At 52.8% G+C, this 22931-nt stretch overlaps 1 protein-coding gene across 1 annotated transcript in view; it reads left to right on the top strand.

The window, feature by feature from the left end:
• The window catches only part of DNAH17 (dynein axonemal heavy chain 17), a 126896-nt gene that overhangs the window by 50573 nt on the left and 53392 nt on the right, over window positions 1-22931 (top strand). Inside the window, exons 33-47 of the mRNA XM_004432828.3 lie at window positions 264-395; window positions 718-878; window positions 1521-1677; window positions 2916-3020; window positions 5744-5901; window positions 6570-6708; window positions 6892-7119; window positions 7606-7743; window positions 8744-8876; window positions 10498-10625; window positions 11340-11488; window positions 15399-15681; window positions 15775-15948; window positions 16179-16386; window positions 16521-16686. Of these exons, the coding sequence (XP_004432885.1) occupies window positions 264-395; window positions 718-878; window positions 1521-1677; window positions 2916-3020; window positions 5744-5901; window positions 6570-6708; window positions 6892-7119; window positions 7606-7743; window positions 8744-8876; window positions 10498-10625; window positions 11340-11488; window positions 15399-15681; window positions 15775-15948; window positions 16179-16386; window positions 16521-16686 (2459 nt within the window). The remainder of the gene's footprint in view (window positions 1-263; window positions 396-717; window positions 879-1520; window positions 1678-2915; window positions 3021-5743; window positions 5902-6569; window positions 6709-6891; window positions 7120-7605; window positions 7744-8743; window positions 8877-10497; window positions 10626-11339; window positions 11489-15398; window positions 15682-15774; window positions 15949-16178; window positions 16387-16520; window positions 16687-22931) is intronic.

Raw genomic sequence — 22931 nt, 5'->3', positions numbered from 1 at the left:
CCTCCCGTGGCATTAGATTTTCTTCTACTGCATCATTTTTAGCAGCTTCATGATATTCCATCAGGGGGCTGCTCCACAGCTTACCCCACCCCTAGGTGGGAGATATCCCAGAACATTCTTCTGTGTTCCATTACTGCAAACAAGAGCCTGGTGGTCTTCCCTCCAACCATGAGCTCCTGGGGGACCCCTAGAGCCTGGAGACCACCCAGTGGCAATCGACCAGCACGACTTGGTGTCCAGCGAAGGTGCCTTTGCTCCTGCAGATCAATCAGCTGAATGCGCTCATCACCCTGCTCATCGGAAACCTCAGTGCAGGCGACAGGATGAAGATCATGACCATCTGCACCATCGACGTGCACGCCCGGGACGTGGTGGCCAAAATGATCCTGGCCAAGGCAGGGGCCGGGGAAGGGCCCACTGCTCGGGGACTCCAGCCCCTGCCCCCTCTGTTATCGCCTCTTCCTGGGGAGGGCACTCTATTCCTGGCAGGGGCCATCCCCCGTCCCTCCCTTAGACTCACCCCTGGTGAGTGCTCCGAAGAGCAATCCGATTGGAAGTGCCGATCATCAGTGAGATTCAGCGGGGATGTGCTAGGTTTGATGCGGGCACTGGAAGAGGATCAGAGGGCCAGGAGCATCCCTGGGGCCCAGGGACTAGCCTGGGGCCCCTGGCTGTCCTGGGGTGGGTCTTGCTCTTAGGCTCCCGCACCTCGTGCAGGTAGAGAGCTCCCAGGCCTTCACCTGGCAGTCCCAGCTGCGGCACCGCTGGGACGAGGAGAAGAGACACTGCTTTGCCAACATCTGTGACGCCCAAATCCAGTATTCCTATGAGTACCTGGGCAACACGCCGCGCTTGGTCATCACCCCACTCACCGACAGGTGAGGACACCCCGGCCGCCTGGCCCGGGGCTACACTGCCCGTCCCTGACGACTCCAGAAAGGAAATCACACTTTTTCTTTGGGCTCTTCCCCACGAATCTTGGCATTGTTGGGCCCAAACGTAGGCTGCCGAGGCTGAAAGAACCGGGCATTTGGGTTGGGGGATCCGCGTGCGGAGTCAGCCCTGCCACCTGCCGGCCACCCAGCCTGGGTGCCACGTTCTTATTCCCTCACTCTGACACTAGCTGTGTGGCCTTGGGGGGGTTGCTTAGCCTCTCTGAGGGCCTGCAAAGTGGGGACACTATTTCCTGAATCTTCACAAGCTTGTTGAGGATTGAGCGAGTTATTTAACAACAAAGAGCACTCAGACCAGAAGCCTCTCAGAGTAAACCCTCAGTGACTGTGACGTGACTGCCCTTCTTTTGTTAGAAGCGCCCACCTCCTGAAGGCCGAGGTGGGTACGGCGCCTCTGCGGTGTCTGCTCCTTAGCCACATCTCAAGTCCTTCCTGCCCTGTCCTTGTTCTGCCTCCTGGGGGCTGAGCAGGTGTAACGTTAACACAATGAACTGAAACCACGATGACAGAGAACGCGAGGCAGCTGTGGGGTGGCCGGCAGACGAGATAATCAGAGGTCTCTTGCAGATGCTACATAACCTTGACCCAGTCCCTCCACCTGATCATGGGCGGAGCCCCCGCTGGCCCCGCTGGGACCGGCAAGACGGAGACAACCAAGGACCTGGGCAGAGCCCTGGGCACCATGGTGTATGTCTTCAACTGTTCCGAGCAGATGGACTACAAGGTACGGATCCCAGGCCCGGAGGTGGCCTCAGAGGTCCCCGTGGAGGACCAAATACGGCACCTTCCCCCAGGAGGCTGCAGCCTCCACACCCCGAGTGAGTTCTAGATGTCTGGACACTGCCGGCCAAACCCGGGGAGGAACCCAATGGACGGGCTGAGCAGCTGTGCCCCCACTGGCAGCTTTGGCCCTCCTGGGAAGCCAGGGCCTCTTGGGTGTGACAAGTGTGTCGGGAAGAGGCTCCCAGGGTTGACAAACCCAGCCCCAAATGTCCTGCCCCACCCTTGGAGGTAACGTCGTCCCAATGTCGGTTCCAAGCTTGCCCCAGCAACCAGGGACTCCAGAGTGAGCACCCCTGTCGTAGTTCAGCATGGGGCTTCCAGGTAAAAGCCGCGTCCAGGCAGGCTTAGGAGGGGAGCAGGGGATGGGCCAGGTCCCAGCGGTCACCAGAGACTTTGCAGGGCAGCGTCAGTTCTCAGAGGGCCCCAAAAGAGAGGATCCCCTGAAGGTCCAGGTCTAAGCAGCCCCTGGGGTTGGGGGGGAGGTGCGGGGCACTGAGGTCAGGAGCCTGGGCCTGCAGGGGCCCCTCCTCATGCCTATCTGAGCCCCACCCTCTGGGGGACCCCATCCTGAGGTGAGGGCGGGGCCAGCTGCCCCTTTTGACTGTCAAGGCCACAGCCCACACAAGCCTCCTGGATTTTAGAAAAGTGAAACCTGAGGCTGGATCCCCCTAGAAGGATTTTAATATTTACCTGGAATCCCATATGTAAATGTTGAAGTATCGTCCTGATTACCCAGCTGGAGTGACAAACATCTAGAAGAAAGTCTTCTGACGGGCACACCCACCCCCATCTCAGAGGGAAGCCCCCTCCTTTGTGTGCTGGGAAAAAATTCAAGGGCTGTCTTTTACACGAATGCCCTTGTCTGAGCCGTCCAGTGAGGGCACCCAGGTGAAGCCCCATCTCAGGGAGGGCCTGGGTGCTGAAGGATCATGGGGAGAGGACGGGCTCTTCCGGGCACCCATCCCTGTGCGCCATTAACTCCTTCCGGGGAGTGGGCCATCCTGCCAGCTCCCGCTGGCCTTCCACAGGCCCCAAGCTCCGGAGCCCGAGCCTCTGTCCAGGAGCCGGGAGCAGGACTGTGAGCAGCGAGGGGGCAGGTGGAGGCCCAGCAAGGCTCGGGCCAGCTCTCTCCTCTCTTCCTCTCCCTGATGCACCCTTCTCCAAACTCACCCTTTCTAGTCTTGTGGAAACATCTACAAGGGGCTGGCCCAGACCGGAGCCTGGGGCTGCTTTGATGAATTTAACCGAATCTCGGTGGAAGTCCTGTCGGTGATTGCTGTCCAGGTAGGGCCCCCGTGTCGCTGGGCCAAGCAGGGGCATCTGCTCAGTGGCTTGGGCTCATCAGCTTTCCTGTGGAGCCGGTGCAGCCTGCTTGGGGGGCGGCGTGCACAAAGATGAGCGAGACCCCAGCCTTGTCCTCCGGGGCACACGGTCTGGCTGGGTATACAGAAGGGAAAACAGCAAGAGTCACATACAGTGGCATGTATGTAACCGAATGCAGATGAGGGGATGATTAATTTTGCTTGGGGGACCAGGACAGAGAGGGCTTTCGTACAGCTATCAGTGGAGTTGGGCGTTGAAGGATGCATAGCAGTTTATTGATTAGATAAGAGTTCTGGGAGAGAACAGGAAGAAAAGGGAGAAAAGAAGGAAGGGAGGGAGAGAAGGAGGCAATGTGCCTGGGAATTTTGGGAACACCTACACCAGAGCTTAGGACACAGTGGGGACAGGTGGAGCAGGGCTCCCAGATCAGGGAGCAGCCCTGTGCCAGCATGACCCCTGCTAGTAAAATGGCCCCTGTGGGCCCCGCCCCACATGTTTGGAGGAGCATGTTTGGAGGAGCGTCCCTGCATTTTGAACCCATGCCCCAGGCGGTCCTATGCACACTAGAGCTGAGAACCACTGGCTCTCTCAGGGAAGCCAAGGCCAACCTTGGGGCCCAGGATCAACTTTGATATTCCAAAAGGACCTGGAAGTCAGCATGTTGGTGGTGCTCAGACCCTTCCCCCACCCCCACAATAGAGAGATGAGTAGATACAAGCTCCCTGGCATCGACCTTCTAGACCACACGTGAGGCGAGGCTGCGGGGCAGGGCTGAACAGTTAGAGGGAGGAGCAGAGGAGGACCTGGATATATGAAACCAGCCCCGGCCACTCAAAACCCTCAACCTGGGTGTAAAGCCTGGTCTACATTTAGTAATTTGTCTCCTTAATTCTGTGCTCGGCAATGATTTAAACACTCTGTGCCTCCATTTTCTCATCTGTAAAATGGGTTCAACGATGTGGGTTGGATGGCAGGATTAGAGGCGAATGCAGGGAGCCAGCAGCCTCCACTATTGTGACCCTTCCTATGCTGGAGGCCAGTAAGGCAAAGAGAGAATGATGGGCAGCCAGTGTCCCCTGGACCCACGGGCACTGCTGGCCGCTGACCCCCACCCCCAGTGCAGTAACAGAGTTAGTACCCCCCCAAAGTCAGTGAACAGACCTCGGAATATTTATGTAGAGCCCGTTTCAGGCACTGAATGTTGACTAGAATGGAGGAGCAAGAGGGCGGGCAGTGGAGAGTTCTAAGGTCCCCACCCCAGCCCCCAGCCCCACCGGGGTGTGAGCCATCCCCTGCAGCCTGCTCTCGCGAGGGGAGTCCAGGACGGGTCCGGCAACAGCTTTGCTCTAAAGGCAGAGACCTTGGACATTAGGGCTGTGGAAGGTTTTAACCATGAGCGCCGGGTGCCCTCGAGTGGTGACGTGGAGGTTTGCAGGCACCTCCACAGGAGGGCAAGATGGAACGCAGCTAATGATCCCTGAAATTCAGATTTCACCTGGTACCCACTTTCTTTTCTTTTTTTTTTTTTTTGTGAGGAAGATCAGCCCTGAACTAACATCCATGCTAATCCTCCTCTTTTTGCTGAGGAAGACCGGCTCTGAGCTAACATCTATTGCCAATCCTCCTTTTTTTTTTTTCCCCCAAAGCCCCAGTAAATAGTTGTATGTCATAGTTGCACATCCTTCTAGTTGCTGTATGTGGGACACGGCCTCAGCATGGCTGGAGAAGCGGTGCGTCGGTGCACGCCCAGGATCCGAACCCGGGCCGCCAGTAGTGGAGTGCGTGCCCTTAACTGCTAAGCCACGGGGCTGGCCTCCCACTTTCTTAAAGACAGTGTGCTGTGGAGATGGCTGCTAGTCAGTCCTCCCCGGGTCACTCCCAGAGCAGGAACGGGACACATAACATGGCCAGGAGGTGGAACACAACTCAGCAATAATGAGGAGTGAACCACTGGTACGGCTACATCCCGGAGGAATGTCCAGGGCAGTTCTTTGGACGATGAAAGCCCATCTCAGGGCCGGCCCTGTGGCTTAGCGGTTAAGTGCGCGCGCTCCGCTGCTGGCGGCCCAGGTTTGGATCCCGGGCGCGCACCGACGCACGGCTTCTCCGGCCATGCTGAGGCTGCGTCCCACATACAGCAACTAGAAGGATGTGCAGCTATGACATACAACAATCTACTGGGGCTTTCGGGGGGAAATAAATAAATAAATAAAATCTTTAAAAAAAAAGAAAGCGCATCTCAGATTACATCCTGAATGATCCCACTGAATGACATTCATGAAATGACAGAATTACGGAAACAGAGAGCAAATTAGTGGTTGCGTGGTCAAGGAGAGGGTGGGGCAGGAGGGAGGGGGGTGTGGCTAAGGAGGGCTACGTGAGGGGTCCTCCCGATGACGAAGAGTCTCGGCTGTCCCTGTCTGTGTCCTGGTTGTGATGCTGCATGACAGTCGTGCAGGATAGTCCCCCAGGACGCTGGGGAGGGGCGCCCGGGATCTCCTCCACATTCTTTCTCACAACTGCCTGTGAATCCACAACTGCCTCAAAATTTAAAGTTTAATTTTCTTGAAAAGAGAAACCAGGAGGCAAATTCATAGCCACACGCTTTAACACAAACGAAGATCCGTCGGGCTTGTCAAAGCTGGTCGTCTCCACGTTGATGTGTCTGTGTGCCAATTGTTTAGGTGAAATGTGTCCAAGATGCGATTCGGGCCAAGAAAAAAACTTTTAATTTCCTGGGAGAGATGATAAGTCTCAATCCCACCGTCGGCCTCTTCATCACCATGAACCCTGGGTATGCCGGGCGCACGGAGTTGCCTGAGAACTTAAAGGCCTTGTTCAGGTGTGTGGGCCCGGGAGGGAGAGGAAGTGCCTGGGGGAGTGGGCAGAGATGGGGGACAGGAGAAGTCATGGAGGCAGGGCTCCCGAGTCAGAGGGGACTACCAGGCCAGGGCCTCCTTAAAAAGCAGACGGCTGGGGGGGCGGCCATGTGGTGTAGTGGTTGAGTTCTTCACGCTCTGCTTCAGCAGCCCGGGTTTGCCGGTTCAGATCCCAGGTGTGGACCTACACCACTCATCAGCCATGCTGTGGAGGCATCCCACTTACAAAATGGAGGAAGAGTGGCACAAATGTTAGCTCAGGGCCAATCTTCCTCAGAAAAAAAAAAAAAAAGCAGACGATGGACTTCCTGCTCTCCGTTTTCCTGGGGGTAGAGGGCCCCATATGAGGCACAACCTGCCCATCAGTACAAGACGATAGGAGCCAGGGTTCAGGATGACTCTCAGAGAAGGGTTGAGTAGAGCAAATGCAGTGCTTGGAGACACCCTGTGTGGAGAGAGTAGGGGAAACCAGTGAGGACGGGAGTGGGGCTGGGAACCCGGTGCCACGCCCCTAGAATCTTGACCAGTGATGCCTCCTGGCAGGGGGGGTTGTGCACCTACCTGAGGAGGGACAGGTGGGACGTGAGTGGCAGAGGGAGAAGCCCAAGGCAGACCCTGCTGTCTCCCCCAGGCCCTGTGCTATGGTGGTCCCCGACTTTGAGCTGATATGCGAGATCATGCTGGTGGCCGAGGGCTTTCTGGAAGCCCGCCTTCTGGCCAGGAAGTTTATCACACTCTACACCTTGTGCAAAGAGCTGCTCTCAAAGCAGGTATGTGTTGACAGTATCCTGAGGCCCACAGAGTGGGGGCGCCGGAGGGCCTTAAAAACTCAGGGGGCCCAGATTGCCTTCCAGACCGGCCTGGTGAAGGTTCCACATGTTCCAGTAGCGACCCCAACTAGCCAGAGTGAGAAGGAGCACTCACATTCGTGCCCCTCTACCCTCTGCCCCCAGGATCATTACGACTGGGGCTTGCGAGCCATCAAGTCTGTGCTGGTGGTGGCTGGCTCCCTGAAGAGGGGCGACCCCAGCCGAGCAGAGGACCAGGTGCTCATGAGGGCGCTGAGGGACTTCAACATCCCCAAGATCGTGACCGATGACCTGCCCGTGTTCATGGGGCTGATCGGGGACCTCTTCCCGGCCCTGGACGTGCCTCGGAAACGGGACCTGAATTTTGAAAAGGTAGGTTGAAAAGGTTCTGAATTTTGAAAGGTTCTGCTGGGCCTCGAATCCAGCCCAGAAGCTCAGCCCCGCCAGGGCCTCCTGCCTGCCGAGGATGCTTCTCTCCGCTGTAGGTCAGATTGGTACCTCAGTGGCAGGTGCAACATTGGGGTAGGTGGCCACGTGTGCCCACCAGCGATGGTCACACATGCATGGCGCCCTCTGCTACGAGAAACACCCTGAGGCCACAGGCTGCCCCTCCAGCCCTGGCCAGCCCCTCTCTCAATGCTGGGGAGTTGAGCAAGGAACTGGAGGGGGCTTTGGGCAAACCCATCCCCTGTACGGAGGTCTCAATAGCATCAGCGGCAGCACCTGTAAATACATCCACGCCGGAGGGCCGCTGTTCCCTTATGACATCTCCTGCTGGGCAGGAAGGTCCCCCCACCCGGAAAGACTGCCTGGTCCTTGCAGCACAGGCCCCGGCCCATGCTGTGTGCGCCCCCCCAGATCATCAAGCAGAGCGTCGTGGAGCTCAAGCTGCAGGCAGAAGACAGCTTCGTGCTGAAGGTCGTGCAGCTGGAGGAGCTGCTGCAAGTCCGGCACTCAGTGTTCGTCATCGGGAACGCGGGCAGCGGCAAGTCTCAGGCACGGCACCGCGTGTTCCCGCCCTGGGTCTCCCCGAGGGCCCCTGCAGGGTTCCAGCACAGTAGGCCCCAGCCCAGGAGCCCCAGCCCAGTGCGTCCTGGGACTGAAAAGTGTCATGGGCCAGGAAGGAAGCTGTGACAGGCAGGGTGGGTAGAGGAGGAGGCGAGGAGCGGCCACAGGACCCTGGTACCACTGAGGAGGCCTTCTTCTGGGTTCTCTGCTCTTCCTGCTCCTCCCCTCTCGATACCAGTCACCCGCCTTCCTGCGGCCAGCCCCCCACCCTCCTGTCCCCACTGCCCGCCACCCTCCTGTCCTCACCTACCTCCCTGCACCAGTCCTCATCCCCCACCCTCCTGTCCCCTGCCGTTGCCTGGGGCGTGGTGAAAAGCAGGGGGTGGTGGCCAATGTGACTAACATCTATAACACCGGAAAATTCTAACCCAGCCAGGTGTTCAGCTAGACGCCCACAGGATAGACTGTTCTGCTATTCTTAAAGATTATTTCCAAAGACTAATAACACGGGCACACTTATAGCAAATTATTTTTGAAAAGGCAAAAACTGTACAAACCGAATTTTCTAAAAATAAATACATATATGTATGTGTATGTATGTCTGTTTACACACTTATACTTATGAAACATCCTCAAATGTCCTTAAAAACGCTTTCCTCTGCATGGAGGAATTATGGGTCATTTTCTTCCCATAATTTGTTTTTCAACGAGTGTGTTTTACTTTTAACATCAGGAAACTCGTGTGAATTTTCCCTGATCTTAGCGTGGTCTCAAGGCAAACGGCCCTCGCTGTCTGCGGATGGGAACAGTTACAGTGCATTTCTGATCACTCAGTTCATTGTTTGAGGGACACAAACTCACCCGCGTGTCACCCAAAGCAAAACAGACCAGAGCAGGGATTCTGCTTGTGCTTCGCACGAGGGGGCCCCACACGCGTGGACAGCGCCCCGGCAGCCCCGCGTGACCGACCCCCCCCTGCTTTGCGCAGGTCCTCAAGTCTCTCAACAAGACCTATCAGAACCTGAAGAGGAAGCCAGTGGCCGTGGACCTGGACCCAAAGGCCGTCACCTGCGACGAGCTCTTCGGCATCATCAACCCGGCGACCAGGGAGTGGAAAGACGGTACCAGGAGCCCTGGCCCCGGGGGGCTGAGCGGGGCGTGGGGTCGCCAGCAGGCGCTCACACCCAGGCCCACTTTATTCCGGCCACTCCACCGTGCTCCGTGCAGTGAACCTGTATTGAGACTTTACCACGTGTCTGGCCAGGCCCCTGAGGAAGACCCTCAGCAGGTCTAGAGGGGTGGGGACCTCACATGCACATGGTGCATAATGATGGTGCTTATGAAGAGCAGTAAGAATGCAGGAAAAGCTGGTTCCTGCCACCGGCGGGAGGAATCGGGCAGCCACAGGAACTCAGGACATCTGAGCGTCAGTAGTCCTGCCCTGAGCAGGCCGAGGGGAGAAGGGGCCCCCACCCCGAGGAGCATGGGAGGCAAGCCTGGAAAGGCAGGTTCAAGCCAGGTTGCGGCGGCCCTGGAGCCGTGGGCACTGGGAAAGGTGTTTCTCTGAGGAAGGGGCTTGATGAGATTCACACTTTATAAGGTATAAAGAACTCAGGGGACATTGGAGAAGGAGCTAGAGAGGCTGGGGTGGGTCTGTGTGTCCGGGCAGGGGTGAGGAAGTGGGGGGGCAAGACGTGGTCCAGGCGGAGAGAGGGGCACTGAAGAGAATGGAAGAGGCGGGTGCATGGCTTGTCAGGGGATGCTGCCCACACCTGCCCCATCAGAGCCTCCCTCCATCCCCCTCCTAGACTGGAGCTGGGAGAGGGCTCTGCGCCTGCGTCCCCCTGCGAGAGGCCTCCCCAGTCCCCACTCCCTCTCTACCTCTCGCCCTGCTTTCTCTTCGGACTTGGTCACCCCTCACGTCATGTGACACGTCTATTTCTATGTGTGTATCTTGCATTTCTCCCCCACTAGAATGCACCTCCGCAGGGGAGGGCAGGGGCTCTGATTGTCCTCAAGACCCCTACTCTGAGCCTGACGTGTGGAGAGTGCTCAGCAAACGTTTGTTGAATGAAGGAATGAAGGAATGAATGGAGGGGTAGAGTGCCGTGTTGGGAGTCGTGATCCACATAGGGTGGTTGAACCTCAATTACTGAACCAGACTGGAGCGGGGGGGGGGGGGGTCCGGGGAGGGGCAGGGCGCATGGGTAGGGTCCTCTGACCTCCCCAGAGGAGGGCATAGGGCAGGGCCTGGGGGGGACATAAAGGAAGGTCCTCAGGGTCAAGGATAAGGGTGGGAAATGAGCCCAGTCACCTCCTGTGTGATGGCCTCTGCTGTCCCTCTGAAGCAGGGGACAGGCCACCTCCAGGAGAGAGAGGCCAGGGTCAAGCCAGGTGGGGACTGGAAGGGGCAAGGTTGGTCTCAGCCTCTGTGCCCTCAGAGAGTACCTGGTCTGCTGTTGGCCTCTTGCAGAGAGCCGCTTAGACACCAGCCCTGCTCACACCAGCCCTGCTTGCTTACACCAGCCCTGCTCACACCTGCCCTGCTCACACCAGCCCTGCTTGCTTACACCAGCCCTGCTCACCCATACCAGCCCTGCTCACACTAGCCCTGCTCACACCAGCCCTGCTTGCTTATACCAGCCCTGCTCACCCATACCAACCCTGCTCACAACTGCCCTGCTCACACCAGCCCTGCTCACCCATACCAGCCCTGCTCACACCAGCCTTGCTCTCTTTCAGGCCTTTTCTCCACCATAATGCGGGACCTGGCCAACATCACTCACGACGGCCCCAAGTGGATTGTCCTGGATGGGGACATAGACCCCATGTGGATCGAATCTCTCAACACCGTCATGGATGACAACAAGGTTCAAGGGGCTCCTGGATTCCAGAGCTAACCCCAAAAGCACAGCAATGGGGGGAGCTCATGGGAAACACCACACGTCACCACCCACCACACACAGCAGACAGAACCTGCCATAAACTGGGACTCGGGGAGGGGTCTGTCTGCAGCTCCACACAGAAAGGTATGAACAAGGGAAAGCCCCCATCCCGAGATGTGCCCCTCGTGTGCCTCAGTGCCATGTGCGCTGTCTTAGGTGTTTTGTAGCATCAGCAGCCTGGGTGAAGGGTGCAGACGTGGAACACATTCTTGTCTAATTGACACGTCGCATAATGTGAAGAGGATAGCTAATATCTTGGAAGGCAGAAACAGTATTCAGAATTATCTAGAAGTAGCTTAAGAAAAGAATTCTCAATCCAGTGGAGGAGGGAACTCAAGAATTCCCAGGCGAGGAGAGGGGTCATGGTTTGAAAAAGCAAATGTAACATTACAGTGAAGTCCTACACGGTACACACGTCTGGAAGCCTCTAGTGTTGTCCTGGGGTGGGTGGGGGCCAAGGTGGGACTGGCGTCAAGGACGGCTGAGAAATGCTAGGTTGGGGGAGGCTGGTTGGTGGTGGGACATGGGTATGGGGTCCCCGACTTCCTCCTCCTCGTTCTGAGATGTGTCCATGTGACGCACCGTCAGGACGACAGCACATTTGCTGCTGAAAACCCACAGGCCTGTCTCCCTTCCTAGGTCCTCACCCTGGCCAGCAATGAGCGGATCCCCCTGAACCGCACCATGAGGCTGGTGTTTGAGATCAGCCACCTGAGGACAGCCACCCCGGCCACCGTCTCCAGAGCCGGCATTCTTTACATCAACCCAGCAGATCTGGGATGGAACCCGTGAGTTGGATTTTAGTTCTCCTGCTCCAGACTGTGGCAGAGAAGGACGGGGTTCCGAGGTGCATGGGCACGCGTGCATTCATTCATTCTTTCATTCATGCAACAAATACCATGTGCCGGGCCCTCCCCAGGCACGGGGTCATGGCGATGAAAGGATGACGGACAGACATGTAAATAAGTGATGTAAATGCACGATGACACTACAACACGGCAGCCAATGAAAGGGAAGTTTGCACCATGTGCTGGGAACTCGGAGGGTGAGAGAGGAGGGACTAAGCCTGTCTTGGAGACAGGAAATCTCAGAGGAGCTGAAGTTTGGGCTGACACCTGAGGGGAGAGGGAACTTTCCAGGTGGACAAAAACTGGGGGGAGCATTCCAGGCATGAACTACCTTTACAGGGACATGGGGGGTGAGAGTGTGAGCTTCCCAGGGACGGGTGGCGGTCAGGTGTTCATGGATGGAGCGTGAAGCGTGAGGATGCTCTTGGCAGGAAGTGATAGGACGCTGGACCAGCTGGCGGGGCCAGCACGGGGGTCTTTTCTGCCGTGAAGAGGAGAGCTGCTCATGCCGATGGACAATGGGTGGTCTCTGGGGATGGGGAGGAAGGGATGGATGGATGTTTGCAATGTTTGGAACCTTAGAAATGGAACACTTGGCATTGATTCTGGAGGCACTTGCTCCTGCTTGGACACGTGGCTAGTAATTTGCAGAGCAGTGCCAGGATGACGAGCTTTGTCCTTTAACATCTTGAGTAGAAATCCCAGTGCAACACTCCAGGACCTACGGGCTCAGGAGAAACGTCTTGGCTGGAAGTGGTTCGTTCATTCATTCGTTCATCCAGCCAGTACTTTCTGCGCACCGACTGTGTGTCCGGCCCTAGGATATTCTGTGCTGGGGAACTGGATTCTCCAGGAGAGCTGTGAAAGTGACAAGAGCAGTTGGTAAACAGCACTGTGTTGAGAGGAAGAGGAATGTGTGAGGGATTCGAGAAGGACCAGCCCCGAGGGCAGAAGGGAGATGGCGTTGGCACACACAGGGAGGAAGAGCTTCAGGAGGGAGGTGGGGACGAGAGGGTCACGTCCAGAGGGTCAAGGAGCCAAGGACAGAAAAGCTGCCACTGGACTTGGCAGCTGGGAGCTCATCGTTAACTCAGGAGGAAGAACATCATGGTGTGACGGGGACAGAAGCCAGGTGGCAACTGGGAGGGGACACTAGAAATGCAGCTCTTTCTGGAAATGAGGCTTGTGGCAGCTGGGGCAAGATGAAGGAAAGTTTGTTTTTTCAAGATGAGAGTGATGTTGGAGCATGGGGAGCAGGCCGGGGTGTTTCCAGGGGCAGGCAAGTCTGTGGGCGGGAAGAGAGGAGGAGGCACAGGAGATCATGCTTGATGTGCCTCTTGGCTTCTGCACTGGGGAGTGAGACCAACTGCTGGGAGGTAGGCAACATGGCAAGGTCAGGGTTTGAGGGGGCCACCCAAGCGCAGTGGCCCCTGCAGGGACAGCACCGAGTGCTGGACCTACAGGGGGCCGAAGCTCCCTGGAGACCCAGCACCACTGTGCCGTCTTCTCCAGCAACTTTGTCATCCCACTTATGTTAGTGTCCTGTGGCTACCATGACAAAGGACCACAAACTGGGTGCCTTCCAACAATGGATGTTTATTCTCTCACAGTTCTGGAGGCCAGAAGTCCAAAATCAAGGTGTTGGGAAGGCTGGTTCCTTCTGGAGGCTCTGAGAGAGAATCCGTTCCAGGCCTCTCTCCCAGCTTCTGGTGGCTGCCCGTGGGCCTTGGTGGCCCTTGGCTTGTGGGTGCCCCACTCTAGTCTCATGGCTGTCTTCTCCCTGTGTCTCACTTCATCTTCTCTCTGCGCATGCCTCTGTGTCTCAATGTCCCTCTTCTCCGAAGGATCAGTCATTGGATTAGGGCCCACACTCATCCAGGATGATCTCATCTCAAGATCTTTAACTTGATCACATCCGCAAAGACCCGTTTTCCAAACAAAGTCACATTCACAGGTCCTGGGTGGACATGTCTTTTGAGGGGCTCCCATCCTGCCCACTACATCACGTTTGAGAGTTTTCAGGGTGGGCGGCAGACAAGGCAAGAGAACTGAAACAGTCTGGGTGGGAGCTGCTGAGAGGCAGGGACAGGAAGAAGCCAGGGTCGAGGGGCACTCAGGGGGACACACAGCGGGTGGGAGGAGGGAACCGGAAGATGAGCAGGTGTGGGCAGAGGTGAGACACGCCCTTCAGCCAGGAGCAGTTCTGGGGCCCCCAGAGGGCTGATCAAGAGGATGAGCAGCTCTTGGGGGAGGAGGAGGGAGGCCCGAGTTTTGCTGAAGGAGAGAAGTGAAGTGTCTGAGAGACGGGCCAGGGGCCCCCGGAGAGAGAGCAGTGCTCCTGCAGGTGGCTGCTGGGGCAGCAGTGACTCAAGGCAGGGAGATGGCAGAGTTCATCATTGGGGGGAAGTGAAGCAAGGCTCCCGGGCCTGACGGGCCCCAGCTGCCCCGGGAGCAGGGCAGGAGCCCACCTAAACCTGGCAGGAGAGCCGACTTGTCCTCCCAACACAGCCCCCTCATCAAAGCCAGCAAGAGCATTTGCATGTGCTAAATGACTCCAACCAAGGCGAAATTAAAATTTAACATAACCGCCTTCAAAATAGAAGGGAAATGCAGCAGTCTATGTATAGATTTGCAAGCTGGTCTCTATTCTGAAGACCTGCTGTATTTGGGATTCAGTTCCTAACTGTGCCAGGCATTGGGGCACCGTGTTTTGCTTGCAGACATGGATTGTCTTAAGGTTTTCTTGGTTATCCTGGATAATCCAGGGTGCAGTGGGGCAGAGGTTTTGAGCTCTTGATTCTCTGTTCTGGTGGAGATGCAGGAAGAAGGAGGGGTTCCGGAACACAAGCTCACTCCCAGAAAGGCGTGTCTGTTGGGCTGCGGAGAGCAGGAGAGCTGTGTTTGGTAACATGAGCTTCCTGCTTATGCTCCAGCATCCTGGAAATGACGGCTCACTGAGCTCAGTGACCCACGAGGGAGCCGGATGCTATTCATGCTTTTAGCAGGCACTTATTTAGCACTCATCGTGGACCAGGATCCCTTCTCTAGGCTTGAGGAATATCAGCCCAGGCCATCCTCTGAAATGGGAGTTATTACCATCACTCCCATTTGCAGAGGAGAAATCTGGGACCCAGACATGTTGAGTAACTTGCCTAAGGCCACTGCTAGCCATGGGTAGAGCCGATTTAAGCCCAGGCAGCAGGGGCTCCAGGGTCCACACCCTCACCATTGTGGTGGACTGCCTCTATGCAACCCACTCCAGAGGCAGCTGTGCGCCAGACAACCCAACACAGCTCCTCAGGATTGCTTGCGGTATTGGTTTGGACTCTTCCACTGAATGAGACAAATTCAACTCAAACTAACTGAAGCAAAAAAAAAATCTATTGGCTCAACTCACCAGGGCATTCTTCAGGAATGGTTGGATCCAGGAGTCCAGAAGATGTAATGAGATGTCCTTGCTCCTCTCCTCTTCTCTCCTTTCTCTTCCCTTCCCATCTCTTCTCTCCCCACAACACCCCCCCACCCCAGATAATGTCATGAAACCTTTCTCTCCTCTCTTCTCCTATACTCAGCTCTACTGCCCTCAGTATTAACTCCATTTGAGGTAGCAAAGATGGCTCCCAGTTGTTCTAGGCTTACAGTACCCCCATAGCTAGAATCCCAGAGAAAGAGGACACCCCCACAGTCACAGCATCCTCATCAGACACTCTTAAGGTCTGTGACTGGCCCCATCGCCAGGCAGGAGCACCCGAATCATGTGGAGGCAGCAGGAGTTGTTCACTAAGGGGGGGGACGCCAGACAGACCCAATGCAGTGGCCCCATCGTCTGGCGCCTGCCCGTCTTCCCCAGGGTGGTGAGCAGCTGGATTGAGAGGCGCAAGGTGCAGTCTGAAAAGGCCAACCTGATGATCCTCTTCGACAAGTACTTGCCCACGTGCCTGGACAAGCTGCGCTTCGGATTCAAGAAGATCACGCCGGTGCCTGAGATCACGGTCATCCAAATGATCCTGTACCTGCTCGAGTGCCTCCTCACGGAGAAGAACGCGCCGCCCGACTCCCCCAAGGAGCTCTACGAGCTCTACTTCGTGTTCGCCTGCTTCTGGGCCTTCGGGGGGGCCATGTTCCAGGACCAGGTGAGCGGCCGCAGTGGGGGGACCCAGCCACCTGACGAGGTCTCTCGGCATCCCTCTTAGCTGGGCCCTTGCTTTGCTTTTGTTTTTTAACAGCTCGTAGATTACCGGGTCGAGTTCAGCAAATGGTGGATCAACGAATTTAAAACGGTCAAGTTCCCCTCGCAAGGAACCATCTTTGACTACTACATAGATCCCGACACTAAAAAGTTCCTGCCATGGACGGACAAGGTGCCCTCCTTTGAGCTGGATCCTGATGTCCCACTGCAGGTAACCTCCCCGGAGTGGTGACAATTGACTGACCATTTAGGAGCAGGACTCAGCGTCCCAGCCCACGCTTCTTGATGGAATGTCCAAGTGCAGACGGTTGTCAACAGCAGGACCTTTTAAATAAAACCGGGGACTTAACAAACCCCGAGACCACTGTTGAGGTCTGCAAGTGGTCAGAAGGAAACTGGAGGCTGCTCCCTCCACGGCCGTCCTTCTGCCGCTGCCCGCAGGCCTCTCTGGTGCACACCATCGAGACCATCCGCATCCGCTACTTCATGGACTTGCTCATGGAGAAGTCGTGGCCAGTGATGCTGGTGGGGAACGCGGGGACAGGCAAGTCGGTGCTGATGGGAGACAAGCTGGAGAGCCTGGACAGCGACAGCTACCTGGTGCAGGCTGTGCCCTTCAACTTCTACACCACCTCAGCCATGCTGCAGGGTGAGGCCGGGGCCAGGGCCCAGGAGCAGGGGCGCAGGGTGAGGCTGGGCCGGGAGCAGGGGGCTCTGGGTCCAGTAAGGCTTCCCACCGGTATCTATCTGGCACAGCAGTGGCCAACCTGCTCCCTTCTCCAGGGGTTCTGGAGAAGCCACTGGAGAAGAAATCAGGGAGGAACTACGGGCCACCAGGCACCAAGAAGCTGATCTACTTCATCGACGACATGAACATGCCCGAGGTGGACAAGTACGGGACGGTGGCTCCCCACACACTCATCCGACAGCACATGGACCATGGGCACTGGTAACCAAGAGGAGGCGGGGCCAAGGCGAGGGGTGGGCTTTGGGCGGGGCCAAGGTGAGAGGCGGGGCTTCAGGGGCCTGGTTGGGGCCACAGGGCTGCAGGGGGTGGATCAAGGTCTCCTCCCCTCATCCATTCCACAAACGTGCCCTGGGCATCTGCTGGGCCCCAGGCTAGCGGCTGTGCCTAGAACTCCCACGGAGCAGGGACAGACAGGTCCCTCTCCCATTGAGGGGGTCCATATGGCAGAGGAGACAGCGAGGTGCAGTGACAGAGGGAAGGAGAGCTCTGAGGGAAGACCCCCAGGGTGGTCACGGAGGAGCCCACCACTGGGTCAGAGGCACTCCTGGGGAGGCCGCACCGCAGCGGAAAGCAGGAGGCTGAGATGGGACTGGCCATGGAACCTTGGAGGGAGAGTGTCCTGGGCAGAGCAAATGCCATGTGCACAGGCCCTGGGGCAGGAGGGAGGATGGCATGTGGAGGAACCAAAGGAGGCCAGCATGGCTGGAGTGTGACAGCCAGAGAGAGGGGTGCCCAGGGCAGCTGCAACCAGACCCCAGGACCCATGGGCTGCTGGGCAGAGAAGAGGCTTTCTCCCAAGGGCAATGGAAAGTCCGGGGTGGCAGATTGAAGTTTGCAGTTTGGACAGATCAGAACATTTAGTGCAGTTAAAATAAGCATCTCTTGAAATAAGGGTCCTGTGATGACCTGGCAAGTGGCCCAAGCCAAACCTCGGGGTTCTGAGACCAAAGGAACCTGAGAAATCCCTTCAGAAATCAGTCAGAGAATGCACAGAGTCTGCCCTTTACTGCCAAGAAATAGAGGCACAGAAGGGTCAGGTAGCCTGCTCGAGGCCCCAGCCCTGACGAGTGGCAGGGCTGGATGTCAGGTCCGCGTTTATCCAACTGCATCACTGTCTTTTCCCCGCTACACGACGCTGGCCCACAGAGCTCACCGGCTGTGCGAACCAGCAAGGGCAGCAAGGAAGCGATGGCGTGCTGCAGCCTCTGGAGTGGGGATGGGTGTTAGGCACGGCTTCCCCGGGGAGGTGACAGAGCCAGGCCAAGGGGGCCACTCTAAGCGGGAGCCTGGCGAGAGCTCGACATTTCTGAGGAGCTGGAAGTGGTGTGGGATGGCCAGGGCGGAGAACACCTCCCCTGTGGTGAGGGGAGGAGGCAGGAGAGGAAGACCATGAGGGCCGCCCATGCCCCCTCTCAGAGGATCCACTGTGAGGCCCAGGAGGCCCCTGGTTCCACGCCCTTGAAATGGGTTCACCGGGTCATACATTCCCGCAAAATTTGCGAAACTGAGATTTTTTGTAGTCTTTTCCTTAAAGAGGGGCCTCAAAGTCGGCAAGCTTCAGCCCTGGGTCCACACCTGCTCGAGTTCATCCTGAAGAATCTTTAGGAGGGGGAGGTGGAAGACCCCTCTAGCATGTCAGATAAAGGTCGCCCCACGACCCACAGGGAAGGGTAGGCCGGTTAGTGGCCGTGTCAGCAAGTGTGGAAGACACAGCAACCCAGAACACTGCCTGGTATGTAGACAAGGGTGCGCCCCCTGTGGAGGGCAGACCCCCCCCCCAAACTGGGAAGTTGGCAGAAGAAAACCGGGCAGAATACCTCTGTGACCTGGGGAAGGAAGGACTTCTTTTTTTTTTTTTTAATTTTTTGTTTATTGCAGTAACATTGGTTTATAACATTGTAAAAATTTCAGGTGTACATCATTGTACTTCTATTTCTGCATAGATTACATCATGTTCACCACCCAAATACTAATTACAACCCATCACCACACACATGTACCAAATTATCCCTTTCACCCTCCTCCCTCCTCCCTTCCCCTCTGGTAACCACCAATCCAATCTCTGTCCCTATGTGTTTGTTTATTGTTGTTATTATCTACTACTTAATGAAGGAAATCATACGGTATTTGACCTTCTCCCTCTGACTTATTTCACTTTGCATTATACCCTCAATGTCCATCCACGATGTCACAAATGGCTGGATTTCATCATTTCTTATGGCTGAGTAGTATTCCATTGTGTACATATACCACAGCTTCTTTATCCATTTGTCCCTTGATGGGCACTTAGGTTGCTTCCAAGTCTTGGCTATTGTGAATAACGCTGCAATGAACACAGGGGTGCATGTACCTTTACAAATTGGTGTTTTCAAGTTCTTTGGGTAAATACCCAGCAGTGGGATGGCTGGATCATATGGTAGTTCTATCCTTGATTTTTTGAGGAATCTCCATACTGTTTTCCATAGTGGCTGTACCAGTTTGCACTCCCACCAGCAGTGTATGAGAGTTCCCTTCTCTCCACATCCTCTCCAACACATGTTGTTTCCTATCTTGTTAATTATAGCCATTCTGACGGGCGTCAGGTGATATCTCATTGTAGTTTTGATTTGCATTTCCCTGATAGTTAATGATTTTGAACATCTTTTCATGTGTCTGTTGGCCATCTGTATATCTTCTTTGGAGAAATGTCTGTTCAGGTCTTTTGCCCATTTTTAATTGGGTTGGTAGTTTTTGTTGGTAAGATGCATGAGTTCTTTATATATTTTGGAGATTAAGCCCTTATCAGAAGTATGGTTTGCAAATATCTTCTCCCAATTGTTAGGTTGTCTTTTTCGTTTTGTTGATGGTTTCCTTTGCTGTGCAGAAGCTTTTTAGTTTGATGTAGTCCCATTTGTTTATTTTTTCTATTGTTTCTCTTGCCCGGTCAGACGTGGTGTTTGAGAAGATGTTGCTAAGACTGATGTCGAAGAGTGTACTGCCTATGTTTTCTTCTAGAAGTTTCACAGTTTCAGGTCTTACATTCAAGTCTTTAATCCATTTGGAGTTAATTTTTGTATATGGTGTAAGGTAAGGGTCTACTTTCATTTTTTTGCATATGGCTATCCAGTTTTCCCAACACCATTTGTTGAAGAGACTTTCTTTTCCCCATTGTATGTGCTTGGCTCCTTTGTCAAAGATTAGCTGTCCATAGATGTGTGGGTTTATTTCTGGGCTTTCGATTCTATTCCATTGATCTGTGTGTCTGTTTTTGTGCCAGTACCATGCTGTTTTGGTTACTACAGCTTTGTAGTATATTTTGAAATCAGGGAGTGTGATACCTCCAGCTTTGTTCTTTTTTCTTAGGATTCCTTTAGCTATTCGAGGTCTTTTGTTGTTCCATATAAATTTTAGGATTCTTTGTTCTATTTCTGTGAAAAATGTTGTTGGAACTTTGATAGGGATTGCATTGAATCTATAGATGGCTTTAGGAAGTATGGACATCTTAACTATGTTAATTCTTCCAGTCCAAGAGCACGGAATATCTTTCCATTTCTTTGTGTCTTCTTCAATTTCTTTCAGAAATGTTTTATAGTTTTCTGTGTACAGATCTTTCACCTCTTTGGTTAAGTTTATTCCTAGGTATTTTATTCTTTTTGTTGCAATTGTAAATGGGATGGTATTCTTAATTTCTCTTTCTGCTACTTCGTTGTTAGTGTACAGAAATGCAACTGATTTTTGTATGTTGATTTTGTATCCTGCAACTTTACCATACTCGTTTATTACTTCTAAAAGTTTTCTGGTGGATTCTTTGGGGTTTTCTATATATAAAATCATGTCATCTGCAAATAGTGACAGTTTCACTTCTTCCTTTCCAATTTGGATCCCTTTTATTTCTTTCTCTTGCCTGATTGCTCTGGCTAGGACTTCCAGTACTATGTTAAATAGGAGTGGTGACAGTGGGCATCCTTGTCTGGTTCCTGTTCTTAGAGGGATGGCTTTCAGTTTTTCACCATTGAGGATGATATTAGCTGTGGGTTTCTCATATATGGTCTTTATTATGTTGAGGTACTTTCCTTCTATACCCATTTTATTCAGAGTTTTTATCATAAATGGATGCTGTATCTTGTCAAATGCTTTCTCTGCATCTATTGAGATGATCATGTGATTTTTATTCTTCATTTTATTAATGTGGTGTATTACGTTGATTGATTTGCGAATGTTAAACCATCCCTGCATCCCTGGAATAAATCCCACTTGATCATGGTGTATAATCTTTTAACGTATTGTTGTATGCGATTTGCTAGTATTTTATTGAGGATTTTTGCATCGATGTTCATCAGTGATATTGGCCTGTAATTTTCTTTTTGTGTTGTCCTTGTCTAGTTTTGGTATCAGGGTAATGTCAGCTTCGTAGAATGAGTTAGGAGCTTCCCCCTCCTCAATTTTTTGGAAGAGTTTGAGAAGGATGGGTATTAAGTCTTCTTTGAATGTTTGGTAGAATTCACCAGGGAAGCCGTCTGGTCCTGGACTTTTATTTTTGGGGAGGTTTGTGATTACTGTTTCGATCTCCTTACTGGTGATTGGTCTATTCAAATTCTCTACTTCTTCTTGATCTAGTTTTGGAAGGTTGTATGATTCTAAGAATTTATCCATTTCTTCCAGATTGTCGAATTGGTTGGCATATAGCTTTTCATAGTATTCTCTTATAATCTTTTGTATTTCTGAGGTGTCTGTTGTAACCTCTCCTCTTTCATTTCTGATTTTACTTATTTGTGCCTTCTCTCTTTTTTTCTTGGTGAGTCTAGCTGAAGGTTTGTCAATTTTGTTGATATTTTCAAAGAACCAGCTCTTGGTTTTATTAATTTTTTCTATTGTTTTTTTGGTCTCTATTTCATTTATTTCTGCTCTGATTTTTATGATTTCCCTTCTTCTACTGATTTTGGGCTTTCTTTGTTCTTCTTTTTCCAGTTCCTTCAGGTGCATTGTTAGATTGTTTATTTGAGATTTTTCTTGTTTGTTGAGATAGGCCTGTATCGCTATAAACTTCCCTCTTAGAACTGCTTTTGCTGTATCCCATAAATTCTGGCATGTCGTATTTTCATTTTCATTTGTCTCCAGGTATTTTTTGATTTCTTCTTTGATTTCTTCGTTAACCCAGTCGTTGTTCAGTAGCATTTTGTTTAATCTCCACGTATTTGTGGCTTTTCTGATTTTCTTCCTATAGTTGATTTCTAGTTTCATACCGTTGTGGTCAGAAAAAGATGCTTGGTATTATTTCAATCTTCTTAAATTTATGGAGACTTGTTTTGTGGCCTAATATGTGATCAATCCTGGAGAATGTTCCATGTGCCTTTGAAAAGAACGTGTATTCTTCGGTTTTTGGATGGAATGCTCTGTATATATCTACTAGGTCCATCTGTTGTAGTGTGTCGTTTAAGGCCAATGTTTCCTTATTGATCTTCTGTTTGGATGATCTATCCGTTGGTGTAAGTGGAGTGTTAAAGTCCCCTACTATTATTGTGTTACTGTCTATTTCTGTTTTTATGTCTGTTAATAATTGCTTTATATATTTAGGTGCACCTACATTGGGTGCGTAGATATTTACAAGTGTTATATCCTCTTGTTGGATTGTTCCCTTGATCATTATGTAATGCCCTTCTTTGTCTCTTTTTACAGTTTTTGTTTTAAAGTCTATTTTGTCTGATATGAGTACTGCTACCCCAGCTTTCTTTTCATTGCCATTTGCGTGGAGTATCTTTTTCCATCCCTTCACTTTCAGTTTGTGAGTGTCTTTAGGTCTGAAGTGTGTCTCTTGTATGCAGCATATATATGAGTCTTGTGTTTATCCAGTCACCCACCCTATGCTTTTTATTTGGAGCATTTAGTCCATTGACGTTTAAAGTAGCTATTGATAAGTATGTACTTACTGCCATTTTTAACTTTTTTTTTCTCAGTGTTTTAGTAGTCCTTCTCTGTTCCTTTCTTCTTCTATACAGAATTGGTCACTTTAGTTTGACCTCTGTCTGAAAGCTGTACTCTTTAACTCCCCTCCTCCCTCATGTTTTTGATATCATATCTAACCTCTTTGTTGTGCATTTGTATCCATTACGTTCTAATCATGGAAATAGATAATTTTTCCTATTTGTGGTCTTTTCTTTTCTTTTCCCCTTAAATCAGTCCCTTTAACATTTCTTGTAGCACTGGTTTCTTGGTGACAAACTCCTTTAATTTTTGCTTATCTGGGAAAATTTTGATCTCTCCTTCCATTTTGAATGATAACCTTGCTGGGTAGAGTATTCTTGGCTGTAAGTTTTTTCCTTTTAGCACTTTAAATATATCGTGCCATTCTCTTCTAGCCTGTAAGGTTTCTGCAGAGAAGTCAGCTGATAGCCTTATGGGGTTTCCTTTGTAAGTAACTTGACATTCTCTTGCGGCTTTTAGGATTCTCTCTTTATCTTTAATTCTGG

This window comes from Ceratotherium simum, chromosome 16, assembly GCF_057802395.1.
Source record: "Ceratotherium simum simum isolate JZ-2026a chromosome 16, ASM5780239v1, whole genome shotgun sequence".
Classification (NCBI taxonomy): Eukaryota; Metazoa; Chordata; class Mammalia; order Perissodactyla; family Rhinocerotidae; genus Ceratotherium; species Ceratotherium simum.
This window is presented reverse-complemented; position numbering and strand designations above follow the sequence as displayed.